At 29.7% G+C, this 15,197-nt stretch overlaps 1 protein-coding gene across 1 annotated transcript in view; it reads left to right on the top strand.

The window, feature by feature from the left end:
- Upf2 (UPF2 regulator of nonsense mediated mRNA decay) overlaps positions 1 to 15,197 on the top strand; it is a 114,615-nt gene that overhangs the window by 33,846 nt on the left and 65,572 nt on the right. Inside the window, exons 4-6 of the mRNA XM_067271727.1 lie at positions 1,636 to 1,739; positions 6,163 to 6,204; positions 13,710 to 13,794. Coding sequence (XP_067127828.1) covers positions 1,636 to 1,739; positions 6,163 to 6,204; positions 13,710 to 13,794 — 231 coding nt within the window. The remainder of the gene's footprint in view (positions 1 to 1,635; positions 1,740 to 6,162; positions 6,205 to 13,709; positions 13,795 to 15,197) is intronic.

Genomic DNA, 15,197 nt, shown 5'->3' with positions numbered 1-15,197 from the left:
GTTTACTCTGGGATAATTATTGATAACTTGTGCCATTGTTGAGTAACGTTAAAATAAACATGTAATTCATTCATAAAAAATTGATATTTAGAAAATATCAATTTTTAATTTATAACACTAAAATCAGATGAAATGCTAATGATAAAGTCTTTAAAACAAATCCTGTTTTGAAATTCTATTTTTAAATTTACTTGTAAAAAGTTTTAAATAATCTGCAAATCTTTTTCAGACCCCCAGCTATGTACTCTTAAGAAACTACTTCCATGACACTAAGTTATTGTTATCCTTTGGTTTTAGAAGTTATTGTCATTGCAGAATATCAGTGCAAATGGTGCTTGAATATTCAATACCCAGTATCCTCCAGGAAATCGGTATCCAGATCCATAGGCACAAGTTTCCATTTACACCTCCCAATTTTTGTTTAGTATAATACAATCTAAAACTTGCATTTATATAACTTTTAAAAATTGTAAATGAGCAAAATTATTTAAAATAATTGGTAAATATTACATTATTCTATATAGCTGTTTTTAATTGAATGTATTTGCTGACAAATTACTGTCTGATTTAAAAAAAAATTATTATAAGACTCTGAAATCACTAAGTTAAAATTTTAAAACAACAACTTATATAACATATTTTCTCAACTGTAAATTTTATCTATTAAATTACATAGTTTTGAAAGAAGAGAGATACTATTATATATTTTATTTATATATATATATATATTTGTAATATGTAATATAAATTTTTAATGATAATGTAATATATTACATTTAAAACTATAAAAACCAATTTTAACCAAATAATATATGAATTGTAATGTTGTAATAAATTAGTTAATTATAACCAATGTAATAAAAAAATTTTTCACAAGTTTCTTTAGATTCTAGTATTATTAACCTAACAGATGTTCAAAGTTTTCTCTGTTGCATGTGATGCCATGATTGAATTTTCGTTGATGTTAAGCCTAACGAAAATTACACATTTTTGAAAAGAATAATTTTGGCTATTGTGTCGTCCAAAATTATTTTTTTTATTTTGCACAAACAAAATATATCTATTAATAAATATAATAACCAAAAAAATTATATTTTAAAAGTTAGTTTTAATATAAAAATTATAACAAGTAGCGACATCTAGTTTCAAAAAGATTCTGACGCTGAAATGAGATATTTTGGGTCAACTGGATGAGGTCAGAGGTCACGACTCTGAGATATGTCGGGAATAACACAGGACAGGTTAATGTTATAAAAAATTCAAACACTTTTTTTAATAATGGATTACATATTAATGAATACCAATTTATATACTGTATATTGATATTTATTAATAAGTAATCCATTATTAAACCTGAAAAGTTCCTGGGGTTTGCCTGAATTCAATTGCAGATCCCTTAAAATACGATGGTACCTTAACTACATCAATAAATATATCTTACCAAATGTTGCTTTAATATTTAAAATGTGCTTACTAATAAAAATGTTAAAAATAATAATAACTATAATAATTATCATTTAACAAATGTATATTTATTAGATACACTGTGTATAAAATGTTGTTTGATATATAATAATATAAATTGGTAATTAAGTCTTTTAGTACATTTGATTTATTTAGTTGTATTAATTTTAGAAAATAGTATTGAAGAAGAAAATGAAGTAATTGATGTTCCTAATGTTAATAAACAAGATGAAGTTTACAGTTGTGAAGATAAAACATTTGAAGAAATACCAAAGGTAATAAATTAATTTTTTTGCAATTTATTCTGCAAAATTCTGTTATAAATGTCTAAACTAAACAGTTATAATTTAAAAAATATTTTGGAGATTATGTAATAAAATTTTCAATAGTAATCTAAATGCTGTAAAATAATAATTTGTGATGATATTATTATATAATACTAGCAGATGAACTTGGTGTTGCTTGGGCAAAAAGTAACATTAGCAAAGATTAAGATTATTAGATTATAGCCGATCTTACCCGTTTTCACTGGGTTCAAGAATTAGGTCCCCCTCTTCTGAGACTAATTACAGAATTTTTAGATGGGTCTAAAAATATGTTTGATTTTCCACAAAAATTCAAAAAACCATATCTAAATAGTACAGTAGAAGCCAAGTTCTTCAGGGTAATCTTTAACCTTCTCTCTCTCTCTCTCTCACGGGAAATTTTCAAAAATCCCTTCTTAGTGTGCATTCTCATGATGTACCCAAACTGTACTAAATTTCAAGTTTCAACTCCTAATTGTTTGGACTCTGCGCTTATTATTATCCCATCTCAATTATACATATATATATATATTCTGATTTATTTTCCATTCTCATAATATTTAAAAGTAAGGGGGAGTTGTTATTTCTGTTGTGTTGTTCAATAAAATATTGAACAACACAGAAATAACAACTCCCCCTTGAAAAATTCTGAATTTAAAGTTTTTTAAACATTTTTATGAAAATAAATATCTATTTAATAATTATTTTATTGTTTGATGTCACATTATTATTGATTTAAATTATTTTTGAAAATCTTTGTATATATAAAGTTTTCTAATAAGTTACAGAAAATAATTCTTGTAACATGATACTGTAATTGTACTACTAATTATTACTAATTTTACTTTTTTATCTTTTGATATTATATCTAAACTATTTGTTTTTGTGGTTAAAATATCTAAATTGTTTTAATTGTTATTTAGTATTTATTTTAAATGTATGTATTTATTATGTAATTTATTAATATATCTTTTATATATTTTGCATATACTGGTCACAAAAAGTTAGAGATTTTGCAATTTCAAAAGAAAAATGTGATATGTAATTTTAGCAAATACTGGAGATGGTTTATCAGCATGGATAGTTATATTATATGTAAATTAACATATGACATCACAACATGTGGCATGTGAGCTCTGATACAAATCCCTCCAGAAATGGGAAACTTTTTGCTTTTCCCTCCAGGTAAATTTTCATGGAAAAGTGATTGAGATTGCTGTTCCATGAAAATTTTTGAAGGTTATTAAATAAATCATTTTTGTAAGAAGCAAAACCTCTTTAAATTGATTATACGTGTTTTTCATTGTTATAATAAATAAATGTATACATAATATAGTAAAAATGTATATTCACAAGCAAAATTATGTGCATAACAGTGGGTTATTTCATTTAAAATGAAATTTTCTTTAAACCAAAAATGTATCTATAATTGTCCACATTTATTTCAGATTATTTTAACTTAGAAATAGTGGGACATCAGGTAGATTTCTAAAAGCAATTAATTATCATGCAATTTTAAAATAAAAATTAAGACTTAATGTTAATTGCTTTTCTTAGATTGGATATCTCATTAAATGTTAAATTATAATAAACCAAAAAATAAATAAGACTTTTTAAGAGTTTTAATTATCATCTATTTATTAGAAATTTTAATAAATTGCTGTGTGTCAATAAATAATTTATGAAAAATATAATTTTTCTTTTTACTCTTTTTTTATTTTTAAAATTTAAGTGTGCCATGGAAATTAATTATAGGTTCAAGTGTGCCATGAGATAAAAAAAAAGGTTGAAAAACACTGGTCTAGATGTTTTCAGAATTTTGTGTCCCCTTTGAGGGATTAATCTGTAACATTGTCTAAATGATAATTAAACATTGACAACGGACATAGTTGTTGGCATCTTAAGCCTGTTTTATGATCATCCTTTGTGACATGGAAAATAGATAATTGCACTGTTGTTTTACAGTCATATAAAATTGTATGGATCAGTTTCTGCAATTGGTTTGAGAGTAGATTTTCTACTTCAAACCAAGCTTGAATCTAGCAGATGTAAAAACATTCTAGTCAGTCAGAGGACTGTAAAATCATGAAGCATTCTAGTAAGATAGTAAAATTACATTTGTTATTAGAAGCTATTATTTTTAATCAATCAGTCACTGTATATTTTAACCAACAGGAACACTTTTAAGAAATCCACTAGTTGATTGTGAAACAGAAGTGAAAGTAAAAACTGTGTCTGTTTTGCATACAGACAATTCTAAAACATCACATTTGATTGTATGGCTTCTGCTTTCTTGACAATTGTGAAACAGACTTTACAGTCAGGTGTATGGCAGTTTGATGTTGCTATAGCTTTAGGAGTTTTGCAATGGTAAGTCAGCTGTTCACAAGATTTCTACAATGGTGAAATATTGCAGATCAACCCAGGAGTGGTTGCCAGTAGCAAGATCACTTCAGAAGATCCTCAATTACTTGTATCAAATTCCATGAATCACTTAGAAATGCTTCTGATGTCACCATGTACTCAAATGGTACAAAACTGTCTTTATGAATATTGAACAAGAGCAAGGAGGTCATTAAGATATAAAGCATTGACATCAAATCACTGATGTTAAAGATATATCTTAGTCCAACAGTACATGTCATGGAATACCAAGTGACACTGTGTACTTTTTACAGACAAATCTCATTTTGCTGTTTATCTTGACACTTGATGAGGTTATGTAGTGATCAGGAACAGGGAGGGTAAATGGAACCTCACTATATGCTTCCATCTACCCTTCCTTTGCCCAAACCTAGTTATGGTTTGGACAGAGGTGTGTTTTATTATATTAAGTCAGTAAGAATGCCTCAGTTTAACAAAATGTGGTTGTTGAACTATTACAATTCTGTTTCATGCAGTTAGAATTCCATGCTGTATGAATTCCATTTTCTTGAAGAAATTACAACCAATCACTGTGTTAGGAACACGTTTCAGGAGCTGGAAATCATGGGATTGAATTATGGCTGCCTCCAAGGTCTTTTGACTTTAATCCTATTGAGAACATTTGGGATATTGTATGACATCTGTCTAACCATGCTCCATATCCTGGTATGTAAATGACAGATCTCATAATGTGTTTTCTGTAATATGGGATGAGCTACTGTAGACAATCAGTGGCAGATACAAGAGGAGGACTGCAGGGGCTTAAGCCCTTCCCAATGACACAAAATCATTAAAATTTGCTTGTTTGAACTTCAAAACATTTTTTTTAAGAACATTTATACGGCAAATATGGTTTATTGGACCATATTTGCCATCATATGACTTATTGGACATGTGCACAATGATCATATTAATCATTATGTACTGTACATGTTAGTAAAAAGTAAATATTAATTATTCAAATATTTTTAAGTTTTGAGTTAGCTTTCCTTTGGGTACTTCGGATCTGTTACTGCAGACAATCATTGATAATTTCATTTCAAGTATGCCTTGTAGGTGTCAAAATATTTTTTGATACAGGTATCAAGATTCAGAGGTATGGAAATTCTCTGATCTCTCTAATAAAAATATAATAGTTGGGACATAAACATACTTTAAAAAATTCACAAAAGAATTCTTTTCTTCAGACATAGTTACAAAAATGTTCTTCAACTGTTGTTCCTTCGTACACCTTTAGGATTAACAATTTCATTAGCAGAGATGACCTTTCTATAAAGGTTACTATTTTCTGCCTTTATGGGCACAACAGAAGTGTACAAAGGCATACGAAGGGACAACAGATGAAGGACACTTTTATAGATATGTCCAAAGAAAAGAATTCTTTTGTGAATTTTTTTAAAATCTCTGATCTCCTTCCTACATTTTGCCTATATTGCTGTTTTGTTGTGTTGTGTAAAGAAATTATACAATAAATTGTTTGTTTTCGTAAATGTATTCTTTATCCTTTGTATTATAGTAGCTTCACTGATATTTCAGTTTGTGTAACATGAGTCAGAAAAATACATTCTTCATTTCATGCAATATCCCTAACTTTTTGTGACCAGTTTATTATTCCTTTAAATTGAAGTTAATTGTATAAGTAACAACTGTTTAATAAATTATGAATTTTATGTAAATATTTAATATATTCCATTTATAAATTTATAGCCAATAATTTAGAATGAGAATAAATATATAGCTTGATTAGATTACTGTATGGTAAGGAATTATCCTACAAGCATGAAGGTCTGAATTTGAATCTTCTCAGTGTCTCTTTTTTTTGAGCTGGTTTGTCTGTTGTTTTCTTGCCTATAATATTAGCCTGTAATAAGCAAAATTGTGATCCTTCATATAAGCTTATTTTGAAATAATAATTTTTATATAAGATACTAATTAATATACTGGTTTATACAAGGAATTTCTTTGTTAGGATGATACTGAACCAACTTTTTGTGAAGATGATGAACTTAAAGTAAGTATATTATCTAAATATTTTAATAAATTAAAGCAAATTTAATAAGTCACAGTTACATTTAAATTGTATATACAGTCAAACCTCGGTTTTTGAATAATTTGGTTCACAAACATAGTTTTGAACTCATATTTGCCCTGATTGATGTATGATAACTCAGTTGCTGAATAATCTACTTGGCAAGAGCTGGCCACAGATTAGAGAGAGACAGATGGCCACTTCCTATACTTCCTTTGTTAAAGAAAGTTGACAGCTTGACCAATCAACAACAGGATTACTAATTTAGAAGTTAGTGGTGCTGAGATCACCTTGCATCATTAGAGGTCACAGCATAAATCATTGATGATGATGTTACTTAATTTAATTAAATTAATTTTGATGCACGTGGGGAAAGATACTATTCCCATTTTTCAGTATGTATTAATAAAAACTGCATTAATTGACATTTACATAATATAAATGGCATTCAAGAATTTGTGTTTAAATGTGATTAAATTAAATAACAAAGATATATTAATATAATATTATATATTATAATATTGATATTTAATGTTTATTAATACTGAGTAGCCAGTAACCAAAACTAAAAATAATAAAATAATAATTAAAGGTCTGGTCTTTACACTTAAACTAAAACTAAAATTAAAAATAAAATGAAAAATAATTAATTAATTAAAATCAAATCAATTGAAACATGATATTTTGGAAAGTGTGGATAAAGTACTTGTTATCTGTCCTGATTGATTTGGTTATATTTCATGCAAGCTTGATTTATAGCATTTCTATGTGTAAAGTGTTGGTTTTGTTTGACTGTGACAGAACATTTTGCTTTTAATATATAGCCAATATAGAACAGATGTAGATAATATATTACTGTATTTACTCACATATAAGACGATCTTGCATATAAGACAAAGTGTGACTTTTAAAGATCAAAATAAAGAAAATTAAATTTATTAATACAATTTTAATTTTATTTCGTTTAATCACACAAAAAATATTATCAAATGCACGTAAATGCACACATTGTCCTGCAAAGATTACTAGCATTTTAAACTTTAACGAAAAATTTTGTAAAATCAACAACATAATTTGTTCGTGTAAAGCTGGATAATCAAGAACCTTTTTTTGCCAATTCTCAAGTCCAATTCACTCTCTGTCGATTCCACTTACGAGTTTCTCTGAATAATCATCATGGTAATGGATTAAAACTTATATTGGGCTCTTGTGTGATTTTGGAATTTTGTTTGTTTTGTTAAGTTACGGCAAACGTAACACTTGGGCAATCTGCCTAGGGGATGCCTTTCAGGGGGTCTTTTTAAGGGTAACTGGCATGGTTATACATGTGGAGAAAATCTGGAAAACTGCACGTGGCCAGCCCGTCCAGGCGAGGCGCAAACCCACAACTGAACTCACTATGTTTAGAGAATGGAACTGTTTGGCCACTGGTGGGTTGAATTTGGAATTTCAATTTGGAATTCAATTCAAAAGCTTTGCTTTTCCTTTTACTATCCATCTTTACTCCTGACAATACACAAGAATGACTCAAACAATCCAGATAAAATAGTTGTTTTTAAACACGAGGGCGAACATTCAGTAAAAATATGAATACACAGGTGACAAAAATTATTGCAAAAATGCAAAAAATCCTTCACTTGCGCATATAGGATGACCTAGGTTTTTGGAGGAGTGAAAAATAAATAAAATCCTTGTCTTATATGCGAGTAACTATGGTATATTAAATATAATAATATATCAATCAATCAATCAATCTTTATTATTTGATATAACTTTTGTTATTACAAAAGGGGGTTAAAAGAACATTATCGTTTAAAGGTAGCTACATGAACAAAGAAATTGTATAATTTATACAAAGTTAGCTTAGAAAAATTATCACCGAGTATAATTTGATAACAGAAATCAGATGGCAAAGTAGCAGCTCGGGTATCCAAAAAAGAAGTTACAAGAATCGAGAAGGTGTTTTCTCATATCCATCACTACTGATCCACAAAAAGAACATTCTGAATCGTCCGAGATATTAATTGATTTGCCATTTAGGTTTATGGAGAACCTATTTAGTCTAAACTGTGCACCAAATGACTTTAGTTTATAACTCAAATCAGACAATAAATAAGGCATTGGACTCCACTTTCCATTAAGGAAGATTTCACTGTTCCAGCCTCTTTCAGTCAAATATTGAACATCCCTAAACCAATACAGGTCTCTCAATTGTCGATCACAGTCCAGAAAGAACTGACTCTCACTTAAACACATATAGCTATATGACAATCCTATATTATTTAATAATCCTTTAGCGATAGCTGGCCATGGCTTCAAAAAAGAATTAGCATCCATCTTTGAAAGTCTTGTATATGTCAATTTTCAATAATCGTCATCCGGTAGGTCAACTAGTTTCCTCCAAAATCTAAACAATTTTATCACCAATCCAATTGCGAGGGGAGGTCTTCTCAATTCCATTCTCAAAGCAGACCCCAAGACAGATCTGTTAATATGAAACACCCGCTTAAAGTAGAATAATTGTATCGGTTCAAACTTGTCCACTAAAAGACTGCCCCAAACCGGGAAAGCATAAAACATACTTGGTCCAATCAAAGAATCAAATAGTTTAAAGTAGTTATTTAATGAAGACGCTTTGATTTTAATAAGTAACAAGACGAGATTGGAGATCTAGATCTTGCAGCAGGTAACACCTTGTTTAAATGATAGGAGAATGTACCGTGTGAAGAGAAATAGATACCCAGATATTTAAAGTTAGACGCAATTTCAAATCTATGGTTTTCTAAACTAAAACTATCTGTTTTTTTAAGTTTTCCACCTCTACGAAAGATCATAAGCTTTGTCTTTTCCAAATTAATTGCCAATCGATTATCTTCACAGTATTTCCAAGTAAGATTAAGTCTTTCTCTAAGCGAAGAAGCCGAATTAGCCAAGAGAAGGATATCATCAGCATAAAGAAGACAGTTAATTTCAACATGAGAAGATAAAGGTATCATAGAACTTTTACCTCTCAGAAGCCCAGGGAGATCATTCAAAAACAAAACAAAAAGGATAGAACTCAGTGGTTCTCCTTGAGGTAGCCCTCTATTGGACTCAACATAATCAGTGCTTAATGAAAAAGTTTCTATAAAATATCTAGTATTGGAGAAGAGACTCTTAAGTAAGTTGACAAAAAACGAAGAAAGACCAATGCTTCTAAGCTTATACCATAACAAATCATGATCAACTGTGTCGAAAGCTTTCTTGAGGTCAATAAATGCGGTATATAATTTCCCTCGTTTCCTCGATAGTGATATTTGAATAAGACTGGTCAAAATAAACAAATTATATTCAACACCTCTATTTTTAACAAATGCTCCTTGAACAGGTGTAACAATATTAAATTCGTTCATCCAAATCCGGAGTCGATTTGCAACAATAGTTGAAAAGACCTTTCTAAATACATTAATTAAAGCGATTGGTCTATAATTAGTTGGCGTCTGCCTACATCCCTTCTTATATATCATTCTCAAAGCAATTTGTTTCCAAGATAGTGGAAAGGAGCGCCTAGACCAAAAGGAATTAAACATATCTAATATATCCATTAGTATTTCTGTAGAAAGGCATTTTATCATTTCATTCCTTATATTGTCAGGACCTGGGGCCTTAGATGATCTTAGTTTTCTGATTACAACTTCTAATTCGCTCAGGGTAATAAAGTCATCCAAAAGAGGCACAGTATTATTAAGACTTACATCGATATAAATTACTGTATCTGGTCCAGCGAAATACTCTTGCAAATAGTTTAACCAATCCGAGGGAGATATAGCATTTTCACACGGTTTCTTAATTCGAAACTTATTGACTAGTGACCAAAAATCTCTAGTATTTTTTGTCTTCAATAATAGTGAATTTATTTTAGCCAAAAAGATCTTTTTCTTCGCCTTACATAGCGACTTGTAGCTTTTATTTAATTTACAATATTCGTCCAAGAGGTTTCTACTTTTGTTTCTTCGAAACATTCGTAGTATTCGGTTCTTAGATTTCTTTAGACGTAGACACTGTAAATCAAACCATTGCTTCTCAAATGATAACAAGGAAATGTTCTTCTTGACCATCCCACATCGTAAAGCCGAAGTCAACAAAATGTTTAATAATTCATCATAGTAACTCTGCGCATCCAGCGAAAAAGTGGTCTTAATCGAGGTATACAGCGAGCTAACCAAAGATAAATAGTCATCCGATCTATCTTGTTTCCATACGTAACGAATTTTTGGGAGTTTCAGAGTCCGTACACTATCTGTCGTAAATTCAAATGAAATTGAGATTGGAAAGTGATCAGAATTAAAAATATCAAGAACTCTAAAATCCAATAATCTATCTATTAAATAAACATTTACTGTTATTAGATCTATAACAGATAGACCAACTGTTGAAAGAAAAGTGAATTTAGCTGGATTGTCTGAGGCGCATCGACCATTTAAAATATATAATCTGTGCGACTTAATCAGTTGTAAAAAACTTTTTCCTCTTTGATTCAATGTTAAGTCATTAGATCTTCGGGAATTTAGAACATTGATATTACTCCCAGCATAAAAATTATCTAGTTCCTCGCCTATTCTGGCATTCATGTCACCTAAAATAACTATATCGTCGTCAGGGAAATTCATTAACAAGTCTTCCATTTTTTTTAACAGAAAATCATAAAGATCTATTCTCATATAAACAAGAACAATAATCAAGCTTTGACTAAGTGAACAAGAAAATCTTCCATAGTTTAATTTAATCACCATAAGATTATCGGAGTTAAACAACAATTCCGAGGAGCCCAATTTCTGGGAAACTGCAAGAATAAGACTGCCATAAGGATGACCGGGACCAATTGGCTTTTTAGCAAGTTGTTCGTATAGAAACAAATCTGAGTTCAACATAGAGAGAACCGGTTTGAAATGCTTAGTTAACCATGTCTCAGTTAAAGCAACTAAATCATAATTTTGCAATATATAAATGAACTCTTGGTCATTCACTGATAAGTCCAGTGTTCCTTGGCAATTCCAAGACAGTATCCTCATTTCTAAAGTTTTATTTGTCTCGTTAGCAGTTGTTCCACTTAACCTTTTTGGCTGGGTTTGTCTAAAAAAGTATCGATCTTCTGTAGTTCATTCGTATCCAAATTAAAAGTAAATCTGTCACCATCGACAGTCAGGCAGTCGGCTTTCAAAAATACTTTTTTTTTCAAAGATTTTGCTTCCGCAAAAAAAGGCAACAGTTTTCTACGCCTTAATCTTGATCTGTATGACAAATCGTCAAAGACTCTAATGCGCGAGAATGACGGCGACGCTTGAATTTTCTTTAAGTTTTTAAAGATAGCTCTTTTGTCATCTTGACTACAGAGTTTAAACAAAAAAAGTCGAGTACCCGATATTCGATAACTATTAACTACAGGAATAGACTCACCGCTCTGTCTTTTAAATGATTCAATAAAGCGATTAGCATTGTTAACTATTTCCTCGTCATCGCCACTCAAACCAGAAACAATGATATTATCCTTCTTCGAATCGTTATGAACCGAGTCTATATAATAATTTTGAAGAGAAAGTTTATCCATACATACAGTTTTAAAGGACGAAAGTTCAGCAATTTCTCCTTCCAAGCGAGACAGACGTTCGTCGTATTCCTTATGTAAATTAGACAGCCAGTCAAATTTCGACGACAATTCCTCCAGTTTCAATAGAATAGTATCAAAACGTTCCTCGAGGAGACACAGAATCTTCTGAGGTAGTTGAGAAGGAATATCCTGCGATGCAAAATAGTCCTCTAATCGAGATGATTTCAACGTTGGTTCGCTTGGAGATCGATGGCGTTTGCCGGCGGACGTTGAAGCTTTATTGTGAGGTGAAGAAGGTGGTGTACGAGACATTGGGCCTGGGTTAAGTTTCACTCCTCCAATAACAAGCAAAAAGAACAAAATTAAAAAAGAAAGTATCACAGTAGAAAAAGACATCTTCTATAAAGTCAATTAATGGAAGACAATAAATTGTAGTTCGAAACAGTAACTCGCAGAAAAAACCATATATAATAATATATTGCATTTGTAGATACTTTTATGCATGAAATACAGTTAAAAAGATATTAAAAGTAAAAAAATAAAGGCTCTGTTTTGGGGTCAAGAATGGATTAATCCATTTTATATTGTTTCTTATGGAAAAATTTGTTTCAGTTTTGGAACAAATCTGTTTTCAAACAACTTTTAGGAATGAATTAAGTTCAAAAACTGAGATTTGACTATCTTTTAAAATATTTTTCTTATAAATTTTAGCAGAAATGCTTTCATCTTGTATAATTCTGTTTTATTATATTTATAATTCTTTCTGTGGAGATTTCATATAGTTTATGTGATCATTTATTTAATTTATATTCTGAAATGATAGTAGTGTTTTTGTCTTGTGTTAAATTATTCTTAACAAAAAGGACTGAAATTATAATTATTAAATATTTTTCATTGTGTGAAGCAGTGCTTTCCATCTGGGTCAGTATTGACTCCTAGGGTTGATAAAAGTTTGAAAGGAGGTTGATGAGCAAATTACATACATATTGTATGTGCTTACATAATACAGTAGTCATCAGCTAACAAAACCATATGTAGTATTTGAATCTCTTTGATTTAACTTAAATCTGAGCATTATCAGGACATCAGCTAATATAATAATAAAATTTAATTTAAAATGAGTACTATAGTATATTCTGTTTCTAACGGCTGATATACCACCATATCTCATTGATACAAATGGTGGAGAGCAAAGATGTATATTATAGCATTATATTACCATATGAATATACAATATGTAGCAGTATTATCATAGTATTATGCTGTGTAAACTATTAATATTAGTTTACACAGCATAACACCTACATAGTTGGCTTGAATGTGTTTAGCAGTAAACCTGATATACAATAGTTTTTACCAAGTAATCTTGGTAAAATAGTTTGCTTGGTGACTCTATTTGTTGATGTCTTACATGAATCCTGTTGCCCACATCTGAGCTGTATAATAGCATGTATTTAAAAGTATTATGGTTTGTTTCTTGATGAAAATAGTAAAGCCTTATTATACTCTTTTGCAATAGGCTACCATGTATTGCTTTTCAGCCTATGGTAGACTATCATATGTTTAGATAATTGACTTATACAGCAGGTAAAAATCTAAACTAGAATTTTTAGCTGAAAATCTTGTTCAACTTATATACCAAGTTGACCTATACACTGGCTTATACAGTAATAGTATTGTATATCATTCATATTTTTTCTTGCTGGTGGTTGTTCAAATTTTTTCTGTAGTTAAGTGTTTGAATATGATTATTATTAAATAAGATCAGGTAAGTATTATTTATCCTGAAACAAAATGATCACCAGATTCAAACAAATGTGATAATTTAAATTTTTACAATTAGACTATTCTGTAAATTTAGAATTAAACAATATTATATTATTCTAATTTTAATTTTTAGAGGCAGTTAGAAGTGTTCTTAACAGACACTACAGAAAGACTTGCCATAAAAGCAGAATTGAGAGCTGCAAATAGTAATGCTGCAGGTTAGTTATGTTTTAAATTAATTCTGATCATAAAATTAATAGTTAACCCTACTGTTCTGTTTGGATTGACTATACAAATGTGCTGTTGGGATCAATATAATCCTTTTCTCCATGTATATATATTTATATATAGATAGATACTATCTTTTTAATAAACAATGCATATATCATTGGGGTATAAGTAAGTAACAGTAAATAAGTAATAAGTTTTACAAGTGTTTTTTATAGGTTTTACATGGCATATTTGTTTTTTTTCTCTCTCTACCTTATGTGAAAAATTTACATCTTTCACGTTTTCTGATTCTTTCATCTGTTAAACTTGCTGATGTGGAAGCTGTTTGAATTTTTTTACACTGCAACATGACTCTTCTGTCTTCAGCATATATGTTCTTGAAAATGTATGATCTTTGAGTAATTTACAAAGTTGTTCAACAAAAAATCTTTTGGTTGGTTTGGCATGCCAGTTTGCATTTATTTTGGACTAAAGCAGAATCGATGTAAGCAGGAACATAAGCATGTTATAGAAAATTATTATTGGTCAGCAGTTTGTTTTCTTTAATAGAAATATGAATTTGCAGCTTGATATCATGTGTCTATGACCACTTTACTTGCATTGTAATCCAAAATGATTTGTGATTTTTTACAATTATCATTTATTTGTTTCTCATAATGCATTGTGCCCGTGAGAATAAATTTTTCCCCTTTTTTAGAAAATAATTTACTACAGTAGCAGGGATCACTCTGGAAAATTTTTAAAAATCTCCAATTATTTTGCCAGTTTAAAATTTCTTTTTGTCACTTCAAATTGTTTATTGCTACCAGTTTACATACTAATTAATGCAGGTGTTGGTAGCCTTATCAGTTTGGAGTCTGGGAAGCAAAACTAATGTGTTAAGCAAGCATTAAATAAACACAGTAGCCTCTTCTCTGCAGAGACAGAGAATGTGTTAATTAGGTTAGCTACTAAATGACTAATGGCAGGTAGCATATACAATTTGTATATGCTGGACAAAATGATGATTCATGTCTTGGATGGAATGACACAGGATTTTGTTATGCTACTTAGAATGAAATACAATTGAAAAGTAATGAATTGTTTCTCTTTTGGAATTTTTCTTTTAATATTTTTGTATTGTGGTTAACTGTGGGTAATTGAAACCACAGATAACGTGGTGGCTATAAAAAAAAGGATCTACTGACCCTAACAGTAATTATGAAGCAATTATAAATTTGATAAAAATTTTTGAAAAATGTTTGTTGTTTTTGTAACTTCTCAAATTTTCTACTGTAAAAATAGTGATTTGCAGTCATATTGACCACAACAAAATAGCAGGGTAATCATTAATTTCTGTATTGATCATTGTATAAAAGTTTGTTACTCTTATTTTTTATATTGGAATTTA

This window comes from Centruroides vittatus, unplaced genomic scaffold (genome assembly GCF_030686945.1).
Source record: "Centruroides vittatus isolate TY-2023 unplaced genomic scaffold, ASM3068694v2 contig_400, whole genome shotgun sequence".
In the NCBI taxonomy this organism is placed as follows: Eukaryota; Metazoa; Arthropoda; class Arachnida; order Scorpiones; family Buthidae; genus Centruroides; species Centruroides vittatus.
The sequence above is the reverse complement of the archived record's forward strand: the minus strand, read 5'-3'. Positions and strand labels throughout refer to the sequence as shown.